Source organism: Chelonoidis abingdonii, chromosome 20 (genome assembly GCF_003597395.2).
Source record: "Chelonoidis abingdonii isolate Lonesome George chromosome 20, CheloAbing_2.0, whole genome shotgun sequence".
In the NCBI taxonomy this organism is placed as follows: domain Eukaryota; kingdom Metazoa; phylum Chordata; order Testudines; family Testudinidae; genus Chelonoidis; species Chelonoidis abingdonii.
Window position 1 is genome coordinate 7,808,755 of NC_133788.1, and position 24,366 is coordinate 7,833,120.

The 24,366-nt window shown below is 45.3% G+C and overlaps 1 protein-coding gene and 1 pseudogene across 1 annotated transcript in view; both read left to right on the plus strand.

The window, feature by feature from the left end:
* The window catches only part of SPNS3 (SPNS lysolipid transporter 3, sphingosine-1-phosphate (putative)), a 51,075-nt gene extending 34,188 nt beyond the window's left edge, over positions 1–16,887 (plus strand). Inside the window, exons 10-12 of the mRNA XM_032786926.2 lie at positions 4,419–4,517; positions 8,190–8,361; positions 8,908–16,887. Of these exons, the coding sequence (XP_032642817.1) occupies positions 4,419–4,517; positions 8,190–8,361; positions 8,908–8,966 (330 nt within the window). The 3' untranslated portion in view covers positions 8,967–16,887. The remainder of the gene's footprint in view (positions 1–4,418; positions 4,518–8,189; positions 8,362–8,907) is intronic.
* A 5,792-nt stretch (positions 16,888–22,679) lies between these two features.
* Positions 22,680–22,899, plus strand: LOC142045792 (U4 spliceosomal RNA; annotated as a pseudogene).
* The last annotated feature ends 1,467 nt before the right edge of the window (positions 22,900–24,366 follow it).

Below are 24,366 nucleotides of genomic sequence, written 5' to 3' on the forward strand. Positions count from 1 at the left end.
AAACTAAGTATTATAAGTGAATATAGTGAGTTGGGAACAGGATAAGCAGCTCATTCAATTTTGAGGCTTCAGATTCTTCTAGCAAAGGGCTAACTTCAAATTTCAAGGGTTGGAGAGGGCTGCAACACCAGACCTGTCTGTCTGAACCTTGGAGCTCTAGGATTGACTTGTAATGCAGTTACATTGTCTATTCTCGTTGAAGCAGCTTTGAAGACCTTTCCCAAAGGTCGCAAAGAATCCTGTGGCACCTTATAGACTAACAGACGTTTTGGAGCATGAGATTTCATGGGTGAATACCCTCTTTATCAGATGCATCTGACGAAGTGGGTATTCACTCACGAAAGCTCATGCTCCAAAATGTCTGTTAGTCTATAAGGTGCCACAGGATTCTTTGCTGCTTTTACAGATCCAGACTAACATGGCTACCCCTCTGATACTTCCCAAAGGTCTTCATTCTTCAGTGAAAAGTCCTGCTGATGCTCTAGTGCCAGAATTCCTAACTTTGGGCTGATGTTAGCATTGCTGAAATTAGGTTTCATTTGTTCAGGGCCTCTGTGCCCACCTTTTTGGTGGGTTCAGTTCAGACTCCTGTGGCTGTAATCTGTTTCTGGGCTTCACTGAACTTAGAGTAAAACTTGGCTGGACTCAACTATTTTTCTTCCTTCTTTTTTTGTTTTTAAATGAGTAAGTGAGCTGGTAGCAGTAGCTAGACCAGTCACTAGAGAGAAATATCATTGCAATTAGCCACTGTGTTATAGTCCCCTCAGGGGGCACTTGCCTAAGTCTGGGGTCCACAGGAGTCAACTCCATGCAGGAGGCACAACTTCTACCCACTTTCCCCCTCCGGCAGGGGATTAATCTCAAAGTCAAGAAGGCAGCCTAAAACCCCACAGAACTCCATGTTAGTATCCCTAACTTTGAAATCCTGTAAAATAGTTATACATAGGTAGTAGTTTTCTCAGTTATCCTTAGAAGTACTTCATAAACTCTCTGTTAGTCCCGAACAGGACCAAGCCAGGAGTCAGGGCAGACCCCAGTCCCCATGCTTTAAGCCCTGTGATCACTGCAAATCGCCTATGCCCGTCAGCAATCCCCATTTCAGCTGCCTAAGGTGCTTAGGTGAAGGGCACATAAGTGACAAGTGCTGTATCTGCAAGTCTTTCAAACCTAGGACAAAGAAGGAGTGCAATATCCATCTAAGAGTGCTCATGATGGAGTCGGCACTAACTCCAGCACTGGAGCAGCGGTCTGATTCCTTATCGAGCACCGTGGCCTTTGTGTGCAGTGCTCCCCTGATGCTGTCTATGAGCTGGCAACAGTCCCCCTCCACGGCTTCGGTCAAGAAGCCGAAAGAGAATGTGAGGGGAAGATCTCCTACCTCCCGCAAGGGAAAGGAGAGGGCAGGGGGCAAGCCAAGATCTGTGTCAGGCAGCTCAACATCCCCCTCTGGAAGTTGGGCCCTAGCTCAAGTCGAGCAGTGCAGCCCATCCCATGCCTTGCCTGCGACTCCAGACAGCAGTGCAGGCCTTGGGCAGCTTTGGGTGCCATCAACACCCAAAGCCCTTCAAGCAGCTCAGGCAATCCTGACATTCCGGGAGCCACCCTCACCAGCTCCTGCGGTACCGTGGTCTCACGGAAAACCTGCATTGGGACCTATGCGTGTGTCCCACCAGCGTTCACCTGCCCACTGCCATCACACCTCAGGATGGATGAGGCAGGCTCAGTGGAGCCCTCTTCAGTCCCCGCACCAGGGGCACTGATCGAGGGACTCTGACCACAAGTGATTGCTCCATCCAAAGGCAGCCTGCATGAGCTTCCAAAGGTGGGGAACTCCCCAAGTGGACCTGTTCGCTACCAGACAGAACAGGAAATGCCACCGGTTTTGCTCTCAGCAAGGTCTGAGCCAGGGCTCCCTCTCCAATGCCTTCCTCCTGTTGTCAGGGAGCCTGATATACACATTCCATTGGATTCCACTCATTGGCAGGGTCCTGGCAAAGATCAAGAGAGAAAAAAGCAGGTTGTCATGATCGCCCCAGCATGGCCTCGCCAACATTGGTTCAGTAGGCTCATGAGCTTGTCAGCGGCCCCTCCCTGGCCCCTGCCCAACTCCCCAGACCTGCTGTCACAGGACCACACACGGCTCCTACACCCCAATCTCGAGTCCCTCCACTTCTCACCATGGATGCTGCGTGGCTGAACCCGTAGGAATGGACCTGTTTGGAAGGGGTCCAACTGGTGTTCCTGGGGAGTAGGAAGCCCTCAGCCACACTGACTGACTTACCTGGCCAATTGGATGAGGTTTTTCCACTGGGCATCCGAGCGTGGCATCTCTCCCTCGCGTTCTTCCATACAGGCTGTCCTGGACTACCTGCTCCATTTGAGGAACCAGGGCCTGGCACACTCTTCCATTAGAGTGCCTCTAGTAGCCATCTCCACTTCTCACCTGCCTATCCAAGGACAGATGGTGTTCTCCCATGACAAGATGGTCAGATTCTTGAGAGGGCTTGAGAGACTCTTCTCGCAGGTACAGGCTCCTGTCCCGCACTGGGATCTTAATTTGGTCTTCTCTAGGGTCACTGGTCCACCCTTTGAGCTGCTCGGTTCCTGCTCCCTTTCCCTCCTGTCATGGAAGGTCGTGTTTCTGGTGGCAGAGACATCATCAAGACTGGTGTCTAAAATTAAAGCCTTGACCTCAGAACCTCCGTACACGGTCTTCTACGAAGATAAGATTCATTTGTGGCCTCACCCAGCCTTCTACCTTCCATATAAACCAGGACATCTTCCTCCCAGTGTTCTGTCCCAAACCACACAAGACCCTGAGGAGAGGCGTCTTTATGCCCTGGACGTCCAGAGTGCCTTGGCTTTCTACTTAGACCGTACCAAGCCTTTCTGAAAATTGATTCAACTCTTCATCGCTACAATGGATAGGATGAAAGGTCACCCAATGTCCTTGCAGAGGATTTCCAATTAGATTACCTCGTGCATAAGGACCTGTTATGACCTGGTGGGGGTTCTGCCACTGCCGATTGTCAGAGGCCACTCAACAAGAGCGCAGGTGTCTTCTGCAGTCTTACTGGCACACGTCCCTATCCAGGACATCTGTAGAGCTGCAGGGTGGTCCTCTATTCACACGTTTACCACTCCATTATGCCATCGCTCAGCAGGCCAGAGATGATGCTGGGTTCAGCAGAGCTATGTTGCAATGTACACATCTGTGAACTCTTACTCACCTCCAGCAGTACTGCTTTGGAGTCACCGAATATGGAATGGACATGAGCAAGCACTCAAAGAAGAAAAGACAGTTACCTTTTCCGTAACTGGTGTTCTTCAAGATGTGTTACTCATGTCCATTCCACAGCCCACCCTCCTTCCCCACTGTTGGAGTTTCCGGCAAGAAGGAACTGAGGGTGGAGGGAGCTGGTGGTGCCCCTTATACCGTGCCATGCACCATTCCAGAGGTCACCAGAGATGGTCCCCTATGGATACTGCTGAGGGAAAAACTTCCAGCACCGGAGTATGTGGCAAACACACACACCTAACATGGAATGGACATGAGCAACACATCTCGAACACCACTTATGGAAAAGGTAACTGTCTTTTCTTTCAACTTGTTATTTAAAATGTGTCTTATTAAAGCAATCTCTGAGCAATATTAGGTAGAATGGATGGCTCTAGGGATTAATAAAAGGAAACAAATTTAGTCTGTCATCAGAGGTAGAATTGCCAGCATCTGACACCTTTTTGATACCCTGTATGAAAAGTTTGAGCTCCATCCCTAGTGACTTGGAATGCATAACGTTTCATCTCAGCTGGCATCCTTGTTAGTCTTGGCAGAGATTCCAGACTGAGTCTGGAGTCACAAGTACCCTCAATCCATGATGCTGTCCTTCTAGGCTAGGCACCTGACCATATAGTGTGGGTGAAACTACATAGAAAACTGAAGAGCAAATATTTGCTTATGGGTAAGTCAATAAAGCCACAAAGGCTATCATTTGGCATCGTCTGTAAAAGCTAAAATCCATGGCAGAATAGATCGGTACACGCTGCATTGAGAGACAGTGTGGATGAGGTCTTTTATTGGACCAACTTCTGTTGGTGAGAGAGAGAATCTCTGAAACAGATGGAAACGTGTTAACGCCTTATACTAAACAATGGACCATTCAAGGTGAAGTGGCCAGCTAACTGCTCTCCAGTTATGGGGGGCAGAAGGAGAAAGGGGGGAGAAGGCTGTTAATGGAGTGTCACATTCTCCCCATTTCACCCTCATTCTTCTGAATTTTTTTCACCAAATAGTTTCTCAAAACCAATCACAGAAAGTAGTCTGCAGCTTGCAATATTACCTGTAGCATAGATCTGTGCAGGTCATTCACAGAATTATTGATTCTTCCAATATTTATGATCTTCTTGTTTTGTTTCAGTATGTGGTGGTACCAAAACGCCAGTCAACAGCTGTTTCCTTGCAGATTTTTGTGAGCCATTTGCTAGGAGATGCAGGAAGCCCATACCTCACTGGAGTGGTAAGTAATAGGATTTCGGCTACTTCTCTGAAGCTTACCCAAACCATTTTAAATATAAAAAGTTTGGAAATTTCTGAAGAATAGACTGATTCCTGGTCCCAGATTGGAAATGCTTGGAACAGTCTTCCTTGCAGTGTGGAATTGGAATCTAGATGCACTTAAACCAGCACTTCTGTACTAAGTGCTTTTTATCACTGTTAATCTCCTGGCCCTGCAAACCCTTAAATACAAGCGTAACTCTATACATACAATTAGTCCCATTGAGTACAAAAGTGTCTGCATGCTTAGGACTTCACTTTGATATCAGCTATATTAATTCATAAGGATTTGGTAGCAGTCTGATTATGGCAATGGCACTTCTTCAGAATGTTTAAATACAAGTGCAAAACTTTTCTGCCAGGTTAATGGACAAATTCATGGGAACTACTAAAATATCATTTTGCACCTCAAAATGTAAAATACAATTAAATAAAATCTGTGGGCAATATCTCATTCTACAAAATAACCTCTGGAAAACTCAAAATATGGGACTTCTGTAATAGCAGGGGGATTGCTGTAGCTGCGGTTGCATAATGATTGGCATTCCAAGCCCCTGGTCCCAAATGCTTTTAACTTTCCAAAACTTTACCTTTCTGGACTCAAACTTTTCTAAAAAGTCACATTGAAAGACAAGAGGTAGAAAGACAGGGGAAATAAGGAGTGGGAATTAAGTTCGTCACTTCCAAAAATAACTGGAAGGTTCAGTGGCTCCAGTGCCAAAATGGGGTAGCCAATGGAAATTTGGCAGAAATATGCTCACTGAAGAAAAGTAGATGTGAGTGGTCTGATGAATGCTGGTTTTGATTTTATGGCTCTGCTGCTCTGAAAAATCACTCTGATGTACAGTAACCTTTACACAGTAGCACTAAGCTTTTATTGGATAGCTAAGGAAGGCTGCATTGCATACGAGTGCCTGAACAGCAGCGGCACGTTCTACAAGAAGCACCTTGGTATTAGCTTTGAGTTCTTCTTCGAGTCCTTTCCATGTCAGTTCCAATCAGGTGTGTGCGCGCATGTGTGCATGGCAGCTGAAAGATTTTCCCCCTAGCAGTATCTGTTGGGTTGGTCCAGGCACCCCCTGGAGTGGCACCACCATGTGCTCAATATAGGGCCCTACTGACTCGCCACCCCCTTAGTTCCTTCTTACTGCCAGCAATGGTTAGCTGGAACTTCCTGTGTCTTGTCGTGACAAGCACATTTGGTAGTCTGTATATAGTTCTCATTAGTTCTGTAGTTAATGTTAAATAGTTAGTAGGTACTTAGTTCTTAAGTTTCCTTCGGAGGGGTTTAGGAGAGGGAAGAGAAGGTTCTTGCTTAGGAGGATTTCAAAACCTATAGTGCGGCAACTGAATTCTGTATGGATTCAGCATTGTGCCAGAAACTTCAGTTCTGCCTCTTTCATAAATTTATGCTAATAACATCAAGCAGCGCCAGAGGGGATAACCTAATGTGAGGTGTACATAGCAACTTCCAGCTGAGACCACCTTAGCACAGCTGCTAGCAGTCTGGCCAGAAGGAAATTTCCCTTTGGTTCACCTGGTGCAGCTGCTTGTCATGGCCAATAAGATTCCCAGATGAAAAGTTAATCCTGCAGTCAAGATAGTGTTGCCACAAGATAGGAGAATCATATCGTTTGGCACTGTGAAGGTTCCCAAGTTCCATATTAGTGCCAGTTGTAGTGATGCGTTATGGTCTGGATACTTGCCCACAAGGGCCTAGATTGAGACTTCCTACTGAATGCATTGAGGGCTCTGTGAACTGCTGACCTAGATTTTGTTCTGTCATGCGGCTTCTGCAAGCCCATTTCCCAAGCCTGTTGTATCCTGTTGTAATTTACATGCAAACTGCTTTTTTGAGTTGTGTTGCTGGTTGCAAATATATTACCTTGTGTGGAATTTTTAAATTGTTGCTTAAAAGCACTTACGGAAAAAAGTATAAGCCTCCGATGTCTTATCCAACTGTTACTCGTAGAACTGTTTACGTGATGATGCATAATGTTGTAACTGTCCTTGCAAGCCACACTATGCTAAGGAGACGTCATAAGTTAATGACTGAGACCCAGACAGCTGGGATTCTTGTGCAAAAAGCCTCTTTTCTGCAGAATTTCTAGACTCAGGACATTTGGATAAACATCAGACTTTGGGAGCTTGTGTGAACCACACCATCAACCCTTCTGAAATTCACCCATTCCTGATCTCATTGGCCAGACATGGAATATTCCGTGTTCAGGTCTTGCTGTTGCATGCTAACCTGCTTCCTCTAGCTCTTGATTTAAAAAAAAAAATCCACACTGGAAAGCTTGTGAATGGCCTCTTTTTGCAGTGTAGACATACACTCTGAAGGAGATTCCCCCCCACCTCCCCCCTTGGCAGTGACTCTCAGAGCTAGGGTCAACAGAGTCATGCTCTTGCCGTGAGGCTAAAACTAACCATGTAGACATTCCTGCTTGGGCTGGAGTACAGGTCTACACTTCTGTTTTTAGCATTGTAATGCAAACCTGAGCCTGTATACCCAGGCTCTGAGACTCATTACTGCGAGGTTTTTGGTTTTTTTACACCGTAGACATACCCAGAGTCTATATATTTTGTTTTCTGAGGTGCAGAGTTTTCCTTACTGTGCTTTAAATCAATAAAAGCGTTAAGTCTGCTTTTTAGCAAAAACTCATGGTACAACCTCTGGCTGCCTGTTTGCAGTTAATCTTGCTCTGATCTGGATAAATTACCATAAATAATCATATCATATCAGTGTGGCTTTAAGAGGCTCTTGTTTGTGTATGTTTTAAGTCACTTAGCTTATCAGATGTCGCCAACGTAAGAGTAAAAAGAACCGCCCTTCTATATCCATCCCTCAGCTCTGCTCTACGACTGAGGTTAAATACTGAGGATTTTATTGAACATCTTGAAATGAGCACTCATTATCTGGCCACACAGCTCAAACTCATTCATTTGGGCCCATCATGATGTCTACCGCCCCCCTGCTCCATTCCATAGAATATGCAGCTATTAAGACCTCTTTCTTTCCATTTCTTACCATGTCACCCCAGGTCATCTTGAACGCTTCCTTGCTCAAAATCAGACTCCCTTTCATCACCCTGAAGGCCCTTCATAGCTCTTCCCTTCTCTTCTTGTCTCCTTACTGCTGCTTCTGCCTACTTCTGCCAACAGTGCCAGCTTTGACACCCACCCATCTATCAAAAGTAAAAGCCTTGAGGAGGGATGGGTGAAGACATTCTGATAATGCAAGAAATGACTCAAACCTTTGTACAAACTTGAAGTGTAGCTCAAGCCTGTTTTATGGAGACCAAGTAGGAAATTCAGTAAAATGAGTTAATGGCTTCTGCACAAGCACTCTGCCCTGCCATGATTGCAACTATTTCTAACTAACATGAAACTGGAAGCTCTGGACATATGCAACAACCTGATTGCATGAGACTTCTAAGCCGAGTGAATACTCAGATGTGTGAAGGTCAGTTTGTGTGTCACCAGATCTAGCCCATGCAGGCACTGAGTTATCCTTTCCTGCCCTCTCAGTCTTCTTGTCAGTGATAGCATTGCAAGCAACACATTTAAAGCAGGGAGAAAATAAGCCATTGAGTCTCAAGTAAATGACACTGTGTCTCCCCCGCACCACCAGATCTCTGATGCTCTCCATACCAGGCAGAATGACTCACACCTGGGGGCCTTCCGGAGCCTGCAGTACAGCTTCATCTTGTGTGTCTTCATTGATGTCCTTGGGGGAGGCTTTTTCCTCCTGACAGCTCTTCATGTTGAGGAAGATCGTGAGGAAGCCCAGCAACTTTGCAGAGGTTTCTATGTCCATTTATAATTTCCTCTATCAGCCTATCCATCTGCCATAGCTGTTTGTCCCCCAAACTGAAATACACTCTAAGTATATAATATAACAAAGGGCAGTCTGTTCAGGCCAAACCCGCAGCAAAACCAACCACAGTAGCAGACTTAACAAATTCCTTATGCCCCAGAACAATAGGCTTTGCAATGTGCCCTGAAAGTCAGCGAATTGGCATTGTTGGCAATTCCTCAAGTAACCTTGCAATACTACAATAAGAAGACGTAATAAGATAGCGTTCTTGTAAGTATTGCATAATTCAACACCCTGGGAGGGTTTTAGGTCTTTATCTGGATCATGATATCAGCCTTTTTCAGGCAAAATGCCAGATCAGAAGGACCATTTCTGGTCTTATGCAACAATTCCTATAAGTTCTCTCTCATTCCATGCAAGGATCTACGTTCAGATGTTTAAGAATTCTAGTGAAAACTGATGTATAATGTTCCCTTATCACAAATACTCTGTTAAGTAGCCAACTTCTTTTGACTCGGACTCTGTTTTCTAGGTATTGAGAACAAAGGCTACATTTCAACTGAAGATGATGAACCCCAGGATGAAGCGTGAAGGAGCCACTGCTTCCTTTCCTTTTGCCTGATGAAGCTACAGTTGGAGTAAAAGGCCAAATAACAATCACTCCATATGGAAAGAAAAACCTGCATACTCATTTTTATGATGCTTTTGACGGAAAGTCAAAAACTGCTACTGAAATGGCATATGGCAAACCTCCACCCCCAACTGTGAAACTGGCACGAGAGCTCTGAGGAGCTTAGTAGCTCCAGAAGCCAGGAGTATAGAGCTGTCACAGAAATGGATATTATCCCAAAGAAGGCAATTCCATTTAAGGTGGAATGTCTAGTTGAGTTGGGGGATGGAGCTACTGTAAATTCTCAGCAGGATGATGAGTTGTCTGTCTTAAAGCTTGGAAAATCAGGGCAAATAGAAACATAGCTGAGGATTCTGTATCCAGAGCCGACTCCATGCAGCAGCTGAGCAAGCTCATGCTTGGGGCGGCAGATTCTACAGGCGGCATTCAGCCCAAACCTAGGGTGGCATGGTCGCTTTTTTAAAATTTTATTTATTTATTTATTTGCTTGCTGGAGCACCCTGCAGCAAACTCACAGGGCAACCCGTGTCCTTCCCTCCCCGCCGACCAGAGCGGAGTGGAGCCCTCCTGGCAGGTGGCGCAGTGGTTGGGGCTGCGTGGCGAGTGCCCTGCTGAAGTGCTAGCTGCCCCCCTTCTCTCTCTCCCCCCCGTTCCATCCCCTTCCCCTCACCCCCCATTAGACCGGGCACGCACTCTGCTGCACAGGGAGTCCCCTGGCTCTGGCCGCTCTGTAGGGCTTTTTGTTTTGTTTTTCCCCTGCTTTGCTGGCCGCGCCATTGTCCCCGTCCCCAGCTTTGCTGCTCCAGCTACGCCATTTTTGTGTTGTATCCCCAGCCCCCTTTGCTGCTCCGGTGGCCCTGCCCCCCTTTTTCTGCTTGGGGCAGCAAAAACAACGAGGAGTCTTTGCGGCATCTTCGAGACTAACAAATTTATTTGGGCATAAACTTTGGTGGGCTAGAACCCACTTCATCAGATACATGAAGTGAAAAATACAAGAGCAGGTATAAATCCATGAAAAGATGGGGGTTGCTTTACCAAGTGTGAGGTCAGTCTAACGAGAAATCAATTAACAGCAGGATTCCAAGGGAGGAAAAATAACTTTTCAAGTGGTAAGAGAGTGGCCCATTACTGACAGTTGACAAGAAGGTATGAGTAACAGTAGCGAGAATTTAGTACTGGGGAAATTAAATTTAAGTTTTGTAATGACCCAGCCACTCTTTCTTTATTCAAGCCTAATCTGATGGTGTCCAGTTTGCAAATTAGTTCCAGTTCTGCAGCTTCACATTGGAGTCTGTTTCTGAAGGTTTTTTTTGTTGAAGAATTGCCACTTTGAGGTCTGTTACTGAGTGACCAGAGAGATTGAAGTGTTCTCCTACTGGTTTTTGAATGTTATGATTCCTGATGACAGATTTGTGTCCATTTATTCTTTTGCGTAGAGACTGTCCAGTTTGGCCAATGTACATGGCAGAGGGGCATTGCTGGCACATGATGGCATATATCACATTGATAGATGTGTAGGTGAATGAGCCCCGGGATGGTGTGGCTGATGTGTTTAAGTCCTATGATGGTGTCCCTTGAATAGATATGTGGACAGCGTAAGCACGAGGGTTTGTAGCAGGGTTTAGTTCCTAGATTGGTGTTTTTGTTGTGTGGTGTGTAGTTGCTGGTGAGCATTTGCTTCAAGTTTGGGGGCTGTCTGTAGGTGAGGACTGGCCTGTCTCCTAAGGTCTGTGAGAGTGAGGGATCGTCCTTAAGGATAGGTTGTAGATCCTTGATGTGCTGGAGAGGTTTTAGTTGGGGGGCTGAAGGTGACGGCTAGTGGCGTTTTGTTACTTTCTTTGTTGGGCCTGGCTTGTAGGTGACTTCTTGGTAGCCTTCTGGCTCTGTCAATCTGTTTCTTCACTTCACCAGATGGGTATTGCAGTTTTAAGAATGCTTGATAGAGATTCTGCAGTTATTTGTTTCTGTCTGAGGAATTGGGGTAAATGCGGTTGTATCTTAGAGCTTGGCTGTAAACAATGGATCGTGTGATGTGGTCTGGATGGAAGCTGGAGGCATGTAGGTAAATATAGCAGTCAGTAGGTTTCCGATATAGGGTGGTGTTTATGTGACCATCACTTATTAGCACTGTAGTGTCTAGGAAGTGGGCTTCTTGTGTGGACTGGTCCAGGCTGAGGTTGATGGTAGGGGGGAAATCGTTGAAATCTTGGTGGAATTCCTCAAGGGCCTCCTCCCCTTGGGTACTGATGATGATGATGATGATGATGATGTCATCAACGTAGCTCAAGTAGAGTAGGGGCGTAAGGGGATGAGAGCTGAGGAAGCGTTGTTCTAAGTCAGCCATAAAAATGTTGGCATTCTGAGGGGCCATGTGAGTACCCATAGCAGTCCTGCTGACTTGAAGGTATAAATTGTACCCAAATCTGAAATAGTTGTGGGTCAGGACAAAGTCAAAGTTCAGCCACCAGGTTTGCTGTGATGGTATCGGAGATGCTATTCCTGATGGTTTGTAGTCCATCTTTGTGTGGAATGTTGGTGTAGAGGGCTTCTACATCCATAGTGGCCAGGAGGGTGTTTTCTGGAAGATCACCAAAGGATTGTAGATTCCTCAGGAAGTCAGTGGTGTCTCGAAGGTAGCTGGGAGTGCTGGTAGCGTAGAGCCTGAGGAGAGAGTCTACATAGCCAGATAATCCTGCTGTCAGGATGCCAATGCCTGAGATGATGAGGCGTCCAGGATTTCCTAGTATGTCAGGGTCCAAAACGATCTGGATTCTGAAATATTGACCAACTCTTCCCACCCGTAGAAGCCGCTGACATCATTATTATTGAGAAGTGAAATGGTGCAGACGAAGTCAGTGATGGATTCCTAATGCTAAGTGAAAGTGCTGGAACAGCTTGAGCTTGCAACACAATATCATGTGTCCACATACAGCAGCCTTTTGTGGCATTTTCCCAGTGTTTGTACCAGTTAGTGGCAATGCCTGAATTGACAGCTTGGTTCAAGCATGATGGAACTGGTGGAGTCAGCAATGGCTTTCACCCTGTGCTGCTGCACTGATTCAGCCAGTCTTGCTAGGCTTTCCAAAGTGTAGGGCCTCATTGTGGGATGGAGTAAGGGACTGGAAAAATACCCGAAAGCCTCTGGTTATACAGTGTGCTGTGTGGATAAATACAAAGGGCTCTTGCAAACTCTTGCAAGGAGAACAAATTTAATTGCAAGGGCAAGTGAAAAATCATTCATATATTTGATAACTCTGCAGCCATGTCTTCACTAGGCACAACTGACAACAAGCATATCAATCTCTTATGCCCTAAATATACCCTTTTCAGAAAGGGCAAATCCCAGATTAATCTGGTAACAATAGGAAGCTCATTGGAACTTAACATACACACAGTGTAAAGCTCTGACAGAAATAATTAGCAGTACTTCATCTAGAAACAAAAAAAACCCATGGGGCTAATTCCTGAAGTCCTCAGTAAGGAAAAGGATTAAACTAAACTGGAAAAAGACACTGTTCCTCCAGAATAAAAGTGTCCACATAGGGGCTTTTACCAAAATAATTATTCTGGAATAGCTATTCCAAAATCTTCCAAGTGTTGACAAGCCATAATACTTTGGACCAAATTCTGCCTCTGTGGTACTTAAGGAGTTCAATGGCAGGTGTACACCAGAACCAGAGGCCAGAACTTTGTCTTCTGGTCAATTTAATTACACAGCCTTTTATTGGTAGCCACTTTGTATTAATTTTTCTTCATATTATATTTGTGTTTTTTGAGAATTTGCATATATTCATGCTGTCCTAGAGGTTCTACATTCCTTCATAAGTCTGTGTACATATACATATGCAGCCATACACCGTAACTATGAATTGACCAGGGTGTATTCTGTTGTGACTGTTACTACCTTTCTGGCCAAGAATTACATCTTTTAAGGTAGTGTAATGTAGTAAAAGAGTTTGGAGTTTGGAATTTGTGACAATTGGATCACAGAAACCTCCCCTTGGGAACTGCCACCTGATGTGCCAAGACTTCTCCTGCCCCTGCTTTCCCTGCCAGCTTGGGACTCCAGCACCTTGCTGAGCCAGACGTGCCAGTCTGCTCCAACACAGACCCAGGGTCTGACCCACGTGCCCCAAAGCTGCAGACTTAACTGAAAGCAACTCACAGAAGTGTTCCTGTCTTTAACACTCAGATGCCCAACTCCCAACGGGGTCCAAACCCCAAATAAATCCTTTTTCCCCTGTATAAAACTTATACAGGGTAACTTCCCCCTCTGTAACACTGATAGAGAGAGATGCACAGCTGTTTGCACACTCTTTCCCCTGGTATTAATAAATACTCTGGGTTAATTAATATTTAAAAAGTGATTTTATTAAATACAGAAAGTAGGATTTAAGTGGTTCCAAGTAGTAACAGACAGAACCAAGTGAATTACCAAGTGAAATAAAATAAAACACACAAATCTCAGCCAAATACATCTGAGTACAGATAAAATCTCACCCTGAGAGATGTTTCAATAAGTCTCTTTCACAGACTGGATGCCTTCCTAGTCTGGACGCAGTCCTTTCTCCTGGTACAGCCCTTGTTCCAGCTTAGGTGGTAGCTAGGGGATTCCTCATGATGATTCCACCCTTTATTCTGTTCCACTCATTTATATTTCTTTTGCATAAGGCGGGAATCCTTTGTCCCTCTCTGGGTTCCCACCCCTCCTTCTCAATGGAAAAGCACCAGGTTAAAGGTGGATTCCAGTTCAGGTGACATGGTCACATGTTACTGTAAGACTTCATTGCCCATTTGCCAGCACACACCTATACAGGAAGACTTACAGGTAAAACACAGCCATCTGCAGACAATTGTCCTGGTTAATGGGAGTTATCAAGATTCCAAACCACCATTAATGGCCCACATTTTGCATAATTACAATAGGCCCTCAGAGTTATAGTTTATATTTCTAGTTTCAGATACAAGAGTGATACATTTATACAAATAGGATGACCACACTCAGTAGATAAGTTTTGTAATGATACCTTACAAGAGACCTTTTGCATGAAGCATGTTCCAGTTACATTATATTTAAACTTATTAGCATATTTTCATAAAATCATATAGAGTGCAAGGTCACAGAATTGAATGGCTGTGAGAGATTCAATAAAGGAATCTGACACCTTTGATATCCAGGCTGACTCTAGCCTAGAGTAAAGTAGTGATGGAAAGTTGCTACCACTAGATGGCTAACAGGTTTCCACATCACAGAATCACCACTACAATAGGATCCTACCAGTCTTGGCAGAGAGGCCAAGACCTTCAAGGGCCACGGAGCCTAAGGCTATGTCTACATTTACAGAGTTTTTGCACTGTAAGTTTCACTGGTGAAAGTAAAGTGCTGGTTTGTGTACTCACTCAATTCCTCAGGCATCAGAGAGTGTTTGCACTACCAACACTTCCATCACCGATGAGAGCAGCTCTCTCCATAGGTCTTGTGGGAAGGGGGGAGGAGGTGAGTGGAAGGCATTCGGGGTCCCTGCTCAGTGCTCCGTGCTGCCCTGCTTCATGTCTCAGGAGCCCTATTACTTCCTTGTTTCTTCTATAGCATTTTTTAAAAAACCTCCTGCTGTCTGGCTGCTTTCCCCGCCACATCTACAAACAAAGAGAAAGAGAGCTTCAAACTTCCCAGGGCTTGCAGGGGGAGGGATGGACGTCCTTGTGTTAGAGCAGCAGAGATGCTGACCAGAGTGGTCACTTTTGGAACTGTGCGATATCCTCCAGAGGCCAAAAGTGAACGTCTTTTCAAATCCCCAGCAGTGCAAAAAGAACAGTGGTAAGAGCTGTATGCCTCTCATGAAGGTGGCTTTCTTTTTCCGGTGAAACTTCAGAGTTTCACCCCAAAAAGTTATTAACAAGTGTAGATGCTCCCACGGTTTTGGCACAAAAAAGGAACTTTTTGCGCTTTAAATGGTAAGTGTAGACATACCCTTAAGTATCTCTTCTGTTAGAGGGGTAAAGCATGTTTGGGGAAGCATTATGAAGCTTTCCCTGCGCTGCATTGTCTGTTCTGTGAATAATTCCATGACTGTCAAATCAGAACAAAAACCCGCTGTACTTTAAATAAAAAGCAAACTCACTCTTAGAGTGAGAGTGAAAGATGGCAAATAGCTGCTTTTTTTTCCCCAGAATTCCTTGACAAAACTGATTCCAGCTCTGATTTCCTGAAATCTTACCTGCCTGTGTGCAAGTTCCTGAAAACAGGACTTCATGGTAGAAATCAGAGGTGCACAGGTCAACACTTCACTCCAGTATTTCTCGAATGCATGCTTTTTTTTTGTTGTCACGCTGCAGAGAGATTTTTAACTATGCTGCTGATCCCAGCCATCTAAAAGGCCAGATGCCCTGAGTTTTTGCTTGTACTGCCCTGAAACTGCAGGACTACCATATGGCTTGTTGAGACAGGGCTCTTTCAGATTGGCACTGACAGAGTGAGTATAAAGAGCCTGTGGGTAGTTTTCTTGAAAGCTGTGACATTCTTTCCCTGAGCCATTTGAGACTGAGGGCCCGTCTATACTTAAAATGCTGCATTGGCACAGCTGCTGTGCTTTAAATCAACAGGAGAGAGCTTCTCCCATTGGCTTAGTTAATGCACCTCTGCTCTCCTGCTGGCATAGTGCTGTCTACACTGGGGCTTAGGTCGGTATAACTAAATCGCTATGGGATGTGGATTATTCACAACCCCGAGCAACGTAGTTACACTGAACTAATCCTGTGGTGTAGATCAGGGCTGAGAGCATGATAACCTCTGAAACTTTTTTCAAAATTTGCCTGATCAGACCTTCGGGTTTTTTTCTTTGCTCACTCACAGCAGCTAGCAAATGAAATATTAATCAGAATAGAAGTATAACTCCTTGGGTGGGATGCATGAAAGGAACCAGACTTCTTTAAATAAAAAATCAACCTGCTGAAGAATTTTAGTATGCTCTTTAACAGACAGCACCAACATTTACATTGAGAGATGAAAGAAACAATATGGCTACATTGGGGTGGGAGATGGGGTAGGATGAGTGCGTGGAGGGCCATTTCTGGGTATCTGCATACTGAATTTTCTGCATTACTGGGTGAAGGAATAGTGTGTTCATGTCAGCTAGAGGAGAAAGTCTTATTAGAACATGGCATCCCTACTCCCGAGAGCACCTCACCTACTGGCAGCCCCTCCAATCAGCACCTCCCCCTTCCTTCCCTGGACCTCCCAACCAGCTGTTTCATGGCATGCAGGAGGCTGTGGGGAGGGGGAACAAGTGAGGAGGGCACAGCAGGCTAAGGGGAGGGGGCGGGAAGGGGTGGAGTGGGGGCAGGGCTTGTGGCAGAGCCAGGAGTTGAGCAGTGAGCACCCTCCGGCACATTGGAAAGTTGACACCTGTAGTTCCAGCCCTGGAGTGGATGCCTATACAAGGAGCCGCATATTAGCTTCTGAAGAGCCACATGTGGCTCTGGAGCTACAGGTTGGCCACCTCTGATATAGAGGATGTATCAGTTATTACATCTGATGTTATCCCCAAAGTACTGAGCCGTGATAACAGACTTCAAAACTAAATGTGGGGAAAATTGTAAGAAAGTAGTTGCCCCAGAATAAAGTAAGGGCAGTTCTTTCTACTCCCCCCTTTGCTTTCTACTCTAGCCATACTAGCTTGAAAATATTGCCCTTCCTTCCTGTCTCTGCCCTGCTGGCACCAGGAAGAATTGATCTCTGATATCAAGAGCTAGGTATTTAAAGCCTTTTCTGCACACTTCTCATGTCTGTAAAACCATGTGTTAGCCCTAGCTGTACAATTTGGATCTGGATCCAAATATGCAAAACATTGCGGTAAATAAAAGCTGATGTGATAACTTTTAATGTTTGTTTGGGTTTTGGCTTTGCTCATTATGGAATTAGGATCATCCATGATGTTTAGATCTGAACTTCTCAAAGTCTGAGGGTAGTCAGAACTGATGTTACACAGCATTTGGATAATGCATAGCTTAATTTTCAGTTATATGTAAAAAAATCTGGACCCGTAGTGCATAGTCACACCATGGTGTCAACTCTCATTACAAATGTAGTTCTAGGTTTGTGTTCATGATCGAGGGGAAATTGAATTACCTGTTTATAAGGATTGTCTAATACAAGAACATGCACCTACTTATATGGCTCTCAGCCACCATCCTCTTGCTGTCTTTTCCTGGGCTTACTTAATTCTAACATGTTCCCTATTCCTACCATAATTCCTGGAATGAGATTTGATCTCTTAGAATTTGAAATCAACCAAGAGATATTGGGAAGGATATAATATTTAAGATTATACATTTATAGCGTGCCATCAAAAACCTTTGGTAGGCCTGTTTTTGGAACAAAATTACATGCCAATAAAGTAATGAGCATTATTTAGGAGTCCACTGCACATAAGTTAATTAGAATACAAAGTGCCTGCTGTGTTCCAGGTAGACAGAAATGATACCTGGTTGCAATGAATTTTCTAACTTGCACAGGTGTCTGCCCCCTTAGAAAGAGTTGCTGCAGAAGACTGCTGGTTACTGAGCTAGTTCGTTCTTTGGTCTTGGAATCTTCTTTGCATGGTTCAATAAAAGGTTAATATGTTAAGGAAATCGAAGTGGGTGCTCGTAATGTAGCAATGCACGATCACCTGGAAGATTTCAGTTTGTCCCCTGTATTTGGCAAATGAATAAAAATGAGATCAGTTGTGTTTTCTTTAATAAAAAAAAGAAGCATATCTCCTTCTCCCCTAGTATCTCCTTTCTACTCTCCTATACTAAAATAAAAGAAAAAGAAAAAGAAGCAGCAGCAGCATTTTGGAACAGTTCCAAAAGATGCAGTGGTATCATCCCATAAGGTTATGTTTTGCCCAGGAAAGCAAACTCTGGGCTGATGAGTCATGTTGGGTTTTACTGCTCTGTGTATATTAAGATTTTTAGAACTTTACAGGCCTTCAGCTTGATTTGAAAGGGGCGACCAAACCAGAAAACGGCAAACCAGCAGGACAAGTCCACAGTAAGTTTAGTAATGCTACATCATTCATCTCTCTAGATGATTCCTCTCATCAGAAGCAATGCTGATATTACATGCTATTGCTAATGGAAAGACTTTGTTTTCAAAGCCCATTTATTGTCTTGGTCAATGACGCTGGGAATCTGCTCCTGAAAGTGGAGTGTGAGACTAAAGAAGTCCCCCTCGTAGCAATGACTCAAGGTATAGAGATGGCAGTCTATGGCTTTACAGAATACAAAGCCATGCGTTCTCGCAAAGGGCACATCTACACTGCAGCTGGAAGCGTGCTTCCCAGCACGAATGGGCAGATAGATGCTAGCTATGCTTGAGCTAGTGCACTAGGAATAGTAGAGTAGCTGGGGCTAGCCACCCAAGTACAAACCCACCATGACCCCTGGGTACATACTTGAACAACTAGCCCAAGCCACCACCAGTCCTACCCCTGACCACACTACTATTTTTAACATGGTAGCTTGAGCAGAGGTCGCGTTTGTCTGTCTACCGGAGCTGGGCAGCATGTTTCCTGAGTTGCTCTTTTTAAATATCCCTTGTCTTGTTCCTGATCACTCTAACCACTGACACAGCTGAATGATCCTGGCCAGGACCCTGTGTGGAGCAGCAGTCACGGTTATGTGGAATCTGGCTGCAGAAACCAAAGGTGGTCCTTCAGTTTGAAAGGGCAGGGTTCAGGACTGCAGAGAGCTGCCGTCGATACCCGTCTCTGATTGTTGCTGGAGTTCTGTGATATTGAAACAGGTGACCTAGTAGTTCTTTAGGGCACAGACAGCTTGCATTTAATGGACATGGAAGTAGGATTTCTAAGTTAACTTGCTTAGAACCAAGGAATAAGATATGATTAACAGTGATGGGGGTGTTTGAGCCCTTTCTGCACTCTGAGCCCCTTGCTGGTCCCAAGAGCAATTGCACTGAATTTCTCCCTGAATGTTTTCTGGCAAGCTGTAGGCAGTAGTAAAGTGAATGCCTGCTGCTCAACCCAGTATGTGCTTGGAATTTTTCCAGTTCTTTCTAGGTCTGATCTTTTAAACTGAGTGATTTATATGCTGATAGAAGGTGTTGGACTGGCAGCCCTGGAGCGAATGTGTATTTGCAGAACAGAGTGTGTGGGAGATCCCCCATGCTGCCGTGCCCAGCTGCTTCAGTGTAGCTTGAGTGGAAGAGACTGCCTCCCAGGAGCAAGAGGGGAGTTCAGACTACATGTCAAGTGAGGAATGTAACAAACTGCGTGTTTTAGGCTTATTCCCTATGGCTCTACCATTGTCCTATAAGAACCCTCAAGTGTTTGAGAGGGTGGCCTATCTTGAACTATTCTTTCCTTCTTGATTGTTTCCTTACAGTCTGCCATTAAACTAAACCAATACAGTCATACAGTAATCATCCCGATAAGTAAGACAACATACAGTATTCATAAATTATTAGAGAGCAGCTCCATGTCCATCAGTTGTAGTTGGTTTTGTTTTTGTTTTGAGTAACACAGATCCACTGCCATGTAATTCTTCCATTTGGCTGATTAATAACTTTTGTGAAGTCTTCTGTACAGTAATAAGCTGAAAACTTCCTCCATTTCCTATTCACTGGAGATTGTAACCAAGTGATTTTATTATATAATGTGTTGTCCTTCTTCCTTTCAGGACACAAGGGATGATGAAACTGAATTAATGTTCTTGCCACAGATGAGTTCAATAGGTGATCAAATGTATATGTTCAGGTGGGCATACAAGGGAAAAGTTACTACCCCAAGGCTAGATGAGCCACATACACTGTGTAGCCTGTGGTGCCCAATAGAGGTGCACTTTTCGGACTGAACCTTTTTTTCTAAAATATGAGCTCAGATTCTGTGAAAACTGCCAGTCTGAGGGTACGTCTACACTGCACGATTATTTCGAAGTAGTTTAAACCGATGTTACAAAACCGATGTTATAAAATCGGTTTTGCGCGTCCACAGTGCGATCAAAAAATCGATTGCTTATGTCCATGGTCCAAGGCTAGAGAGAATTATACACAGTGATCTATATGATGCCTTGCTCCTATTAAGAGGAACCTGCAAAGCCCAAACCCCCCTCTTTCACATCCACCAACAGCGCATGGCTCCTATCGTATACGATCGCTGCTAGTGATCACCCTACATCACCCCCCGCAGCGCGTTGCTGGTAGCAGGGAAGAATCCTGCTTGCCAGACGCTGAAAACTCATCGCTATCCCTCCTCTCCATCCCCTGCTCTGGCCAGTAGCAAAATCGCCATGTCTGCCCCTATTTACATTCCTGATGTTCTACAAGGTAACAGTGGATGATATCTCTCTCCTGACAATAGCACCGCAGGAGGCAGATCGTTTGTTTCTGCAATGCCTTCCAGTGCAATGCCTTCAATGCCTGCAGTACCAATGCTTGCAAATGCATGGCGTTGAAAAGTTACCTACTATGGGGGCGGAGAAGGCTGTCTGGCAGAAATGTTCTCATATAGCATAAGGTTTTGGAGTTCCTCCACGATCGATTCATGGAGATTAAGTTTGGAGGATTTTCGCCTCCATCCCCAGACATGTTATGAAATTTTCCCTGTAACAGTAGATGGCTGCGACTGCAGCAAAAAGCCCTGGTGTCAAATGCGATCTAAAAAAAACCCGTCCTTGTTTTAAATCCGTGTTTTGGTACAGGAATGAAGGGACACTTACCGGAGGTCGCTTCCATGGCTTCACTGTCTAGGCTTTTCTCGCTTGGGAGCGCAGGGACTGTAATTCTTGGTCTCAAAAAAGATCCTGGCTGTTTGGGGTTTAACGACTGCTGTGTTGCTATTACCACGGCTCATCTTCTCTCAAATTCGTCTCCATCTTCCCCCTCGGCTACATCCTCAGAAACACTTGATATTTCAAATCCCAAAGTCTGATCCACGGACAGGGTGGGGCACTGGTAGCGCTGAACCCCAAAATTGCATGTAGTTTCACATAGAAGCGGCATGTTTTCGGCTCAGAGCCTGACTTTTCCGTTTGCTTCTCTGCTTTCTGGTAACCCTCTAAGTTCCTTCACTTTCACTCGGCACTGAAAGGGAGTCTCTGCTGTGCCCTTTATCAGCCATAGACTTTGAATTCATTTCAAAAATTTTTTCATTTCGTCTTTTGGACGCAGTGCTGTGAGCCACTGAGTCCTCACCCCAGATAGCGATCCAGATCCAAGCCTCCTGTGTGGTCCAAAGCTGGCGCTCTTCTTCGATTATCAGAGACTGCATTGTGAGAGTGCAAATGAGCTCTGTGTGGTCACACTGTTGTGTGTGCTGACCCTTCACCGGTGGACATCAGGAAATGGAATTCAAAAGTTCGCAGGGGATTCAGGCTTTTTTCCTTTTTACCTGGCCAGTGCATCACAGTTTAGTGTCGATGCTATCATGAGTGCCCCTGTGACAAATGGTTCTGAACACCAAATTGGGAGTGGCTCACTTGGGCAGAGTCAATCGCTCCCTTCTGGTTTCTAAAAAATTGAGTATGTCCTGCCTGGACTGTCATAGCCACGACTGCCTGCCTCCAAGTGCCCCCCCCCCCGGTTTATGTCACACGAATAAGTCTATGTTTCTTATTCTTGTATTCCTCACGACTGCATGACCAGAAATGGGGGGTGGCCTGCCACAGTAGCTGCGGAGGTTTGGGAGAGAGATGAAGCAATGGTTGTGGTTCTTGCCAGGGGAAACCCCTGTTAAATACAGCACACGGAGTAGCTGCGCTCTTCTAATACACTTGACTCTTCCTTCAGAGGAGTAGCCGTGTTAGTCTGGATCTGTAAAAGCAGCAGAGAATCCTGTGGCACTTTATAGACTAACAGACATCTGTTAGTCTATAAGGTGCCACAGGATTCTCTGCTGCTTTGACTCTTCTTGTAGTCAGGACTGACTCTATTTTTAGACAGCATAAGGGAGGATTGACTCAGTGGCCAGTGAGTCAATCCCAAAGTTTCTTTTGCGTGCGCCCCGGTTTGATTTTAGCCAGGGGGCACTCATGATAGCAGCAGAACAGTTCAGAGAAGAAGAGATAACCGTCATGTCATTGCCAGTTTTCCTGGCAGTAGATGGTACAGAACGCCTAGAACCATCTCTGCTATCATTGCAAAAGCCATTGAATGCTGGTGTGTAGCGCTCGAGTGTCGCCTCTGTCTCCACGGCATCTATCACAAATGGTGACGGAAAAAAAAAAGCCCGACGGTTCTAGTGCTGCCGTGCTATTGTTTCTGCAAGGGCAATCCAGGAGAAAATGTGCGAAAGGACTGTCTGCTGATGTTTTCCCGAGCAGGAATGACTGACGACATTTACCCAGAACCCCCCGCGACCATTAACATTAGCATCAGGGGTCGGGGGATCATGGAGGACGGAACGGGGGTGCTGAGGACTCCGCTAAATCCTCAACAGTCCTCAGCAGTCTCGTAAAACTATTTGTCATTCTTGGCTTAGCGCCCAGTGTCTGTAGCTTACAACACGGTGTCTTTTACTGGTTCACGGAACAGCTATTCAGTTTCCTTCCCCTACCCAGCACGAGAAATGACAGTTAAATAAAGCAATCCATTTCCTTGAGTACTTACAATGTCACCCTCTTTGTACTTGAATGGTAACTGATAGAGGCGAATCTGCAGCACTGAAGAGCATTAGAGCTTTGCACAGTGGCAGTATCATAACCAATGAAGTGAATCTGAGAATGTGATTATTGCTACTTGAAAATCCGCTTCTCTCCCCCTTCCTGGTGGTAGATGGTACAGTACTACTGTAGACAGCCAAGAAACTGTTACCATTCGCCTCTTTTTGTTAGCACTCACCAGTAAATGGGACAGAACGGATAATAACCCTGTGTAAATTTTTGAAAAAGGAAAATGGGGATTAACTCACTTGGGACTGAGTCAATCCTGCCCTTTACGGTTAATAAAAATAGAGTCCAGTCCAAGACAAGAATAGGATACAGTGTATTAAAAATCAAGTGTAGCACAGGGCAGCTGCTCCGTGTCAGTAATTCACAGAGGGAGTCGCTGCAAGTAACGCAACCATTGCTTCCCACCTACATGGGCTACCAATAGCAGTGCCCCCCCACCCATATGTTGTGCATGATATTATGAAGAATGCATGAATAAGAATCACAGAGTAGTTACTGAGATCAAATGAGAGGGAGGAGGCCACATGGGCTATGACAGTCCCATGCAGTTCAGAATCTTTTCTTTACGCAAGAGAGGAAGGGATCTGATGAAGCTCAGCCCCAGGTGATAAAGATGAACACAGTTAACCAGGCGTTCTGTACCATCCACTGTCAGAAAAAGGGAGTCATTCCATTTTCACCCCCAAGAGCCCTCCGGCCACACTCAGCCAAGATCACTCACTGGGCGGCCGTCTACCCCTGGGGAGGGGCAAAGGAGCAGATACTGCTCTTCACCGACAGCATCGCGTCTGCCAGCAGCATTCAGTACACAGAGGGTGACAATTTACAGTACTCAAGAAATTTATTTCACTTTTTTTTTACCGTGCTGGAAGGGGGGGAAAAACTGACGAGCTGTTCCGTGAACCACGCAAGACACGTGGTATTACGCTGCAGACATTGGGCGTACAGCAAAAATGCAAATAGTTTTCAGAGACTGCTGTGGAGACTGGTAGCTGTAGTCTCATTACCCCTCCCTTCCCTCCATGACCATGCCGTTTGAGTGTCTGGCTTCCCCGTTACTGTTGTCACGCAGCGCTGTGTATCCTGTAGTTTATTTTTCAAAGGCTTTGGCATTTCCTGTTCTTTAACGGAGCTCTGATAAAAGAGATTTGTCTCACCATACAAGCGATGACATCTGCTATCTCCCATAAGGTTCAATGCAGGAGATACTTTTGCATTTGAACCTGCATCGCCACCGGGTGATCAGAGCTGGGACACGTGAAGCAGGAAATGTCACTGTAAAGCTCCTCGGGGATTTCCCTGTTTACCGGCACTATCGTAATTCCGCATCCGAGTTCGGATTGCGGACACAGAGCGGTCAGTGGTGCACTGTCCTGCCTAGAATAATATGGCAAGTGTAACAGAGATCCAGTGTATCAGAGAGCACAGGTGCTCCGTGTCAGTATTCACAGGGGTTGCCCCTGCAAGAAGCGCACCCGTTGCTTTCCTTCCCTCAAACCTTCCTGGGCTACCGTGTCAGTGCCCTCCCCGTTTGTGTCATGAAGTATTAAGGAAATACGCAGAATAAGAAACAGAGACTTGTTAGTGAGATAAATGATGTCGGGGGGAGAGGCACTTGGAGGCAGCCTCCCGGGGCTATGAACAGTCCAGGCAGAATGGACTCTATTTTTAGACACATAAGGGAGGATTGAC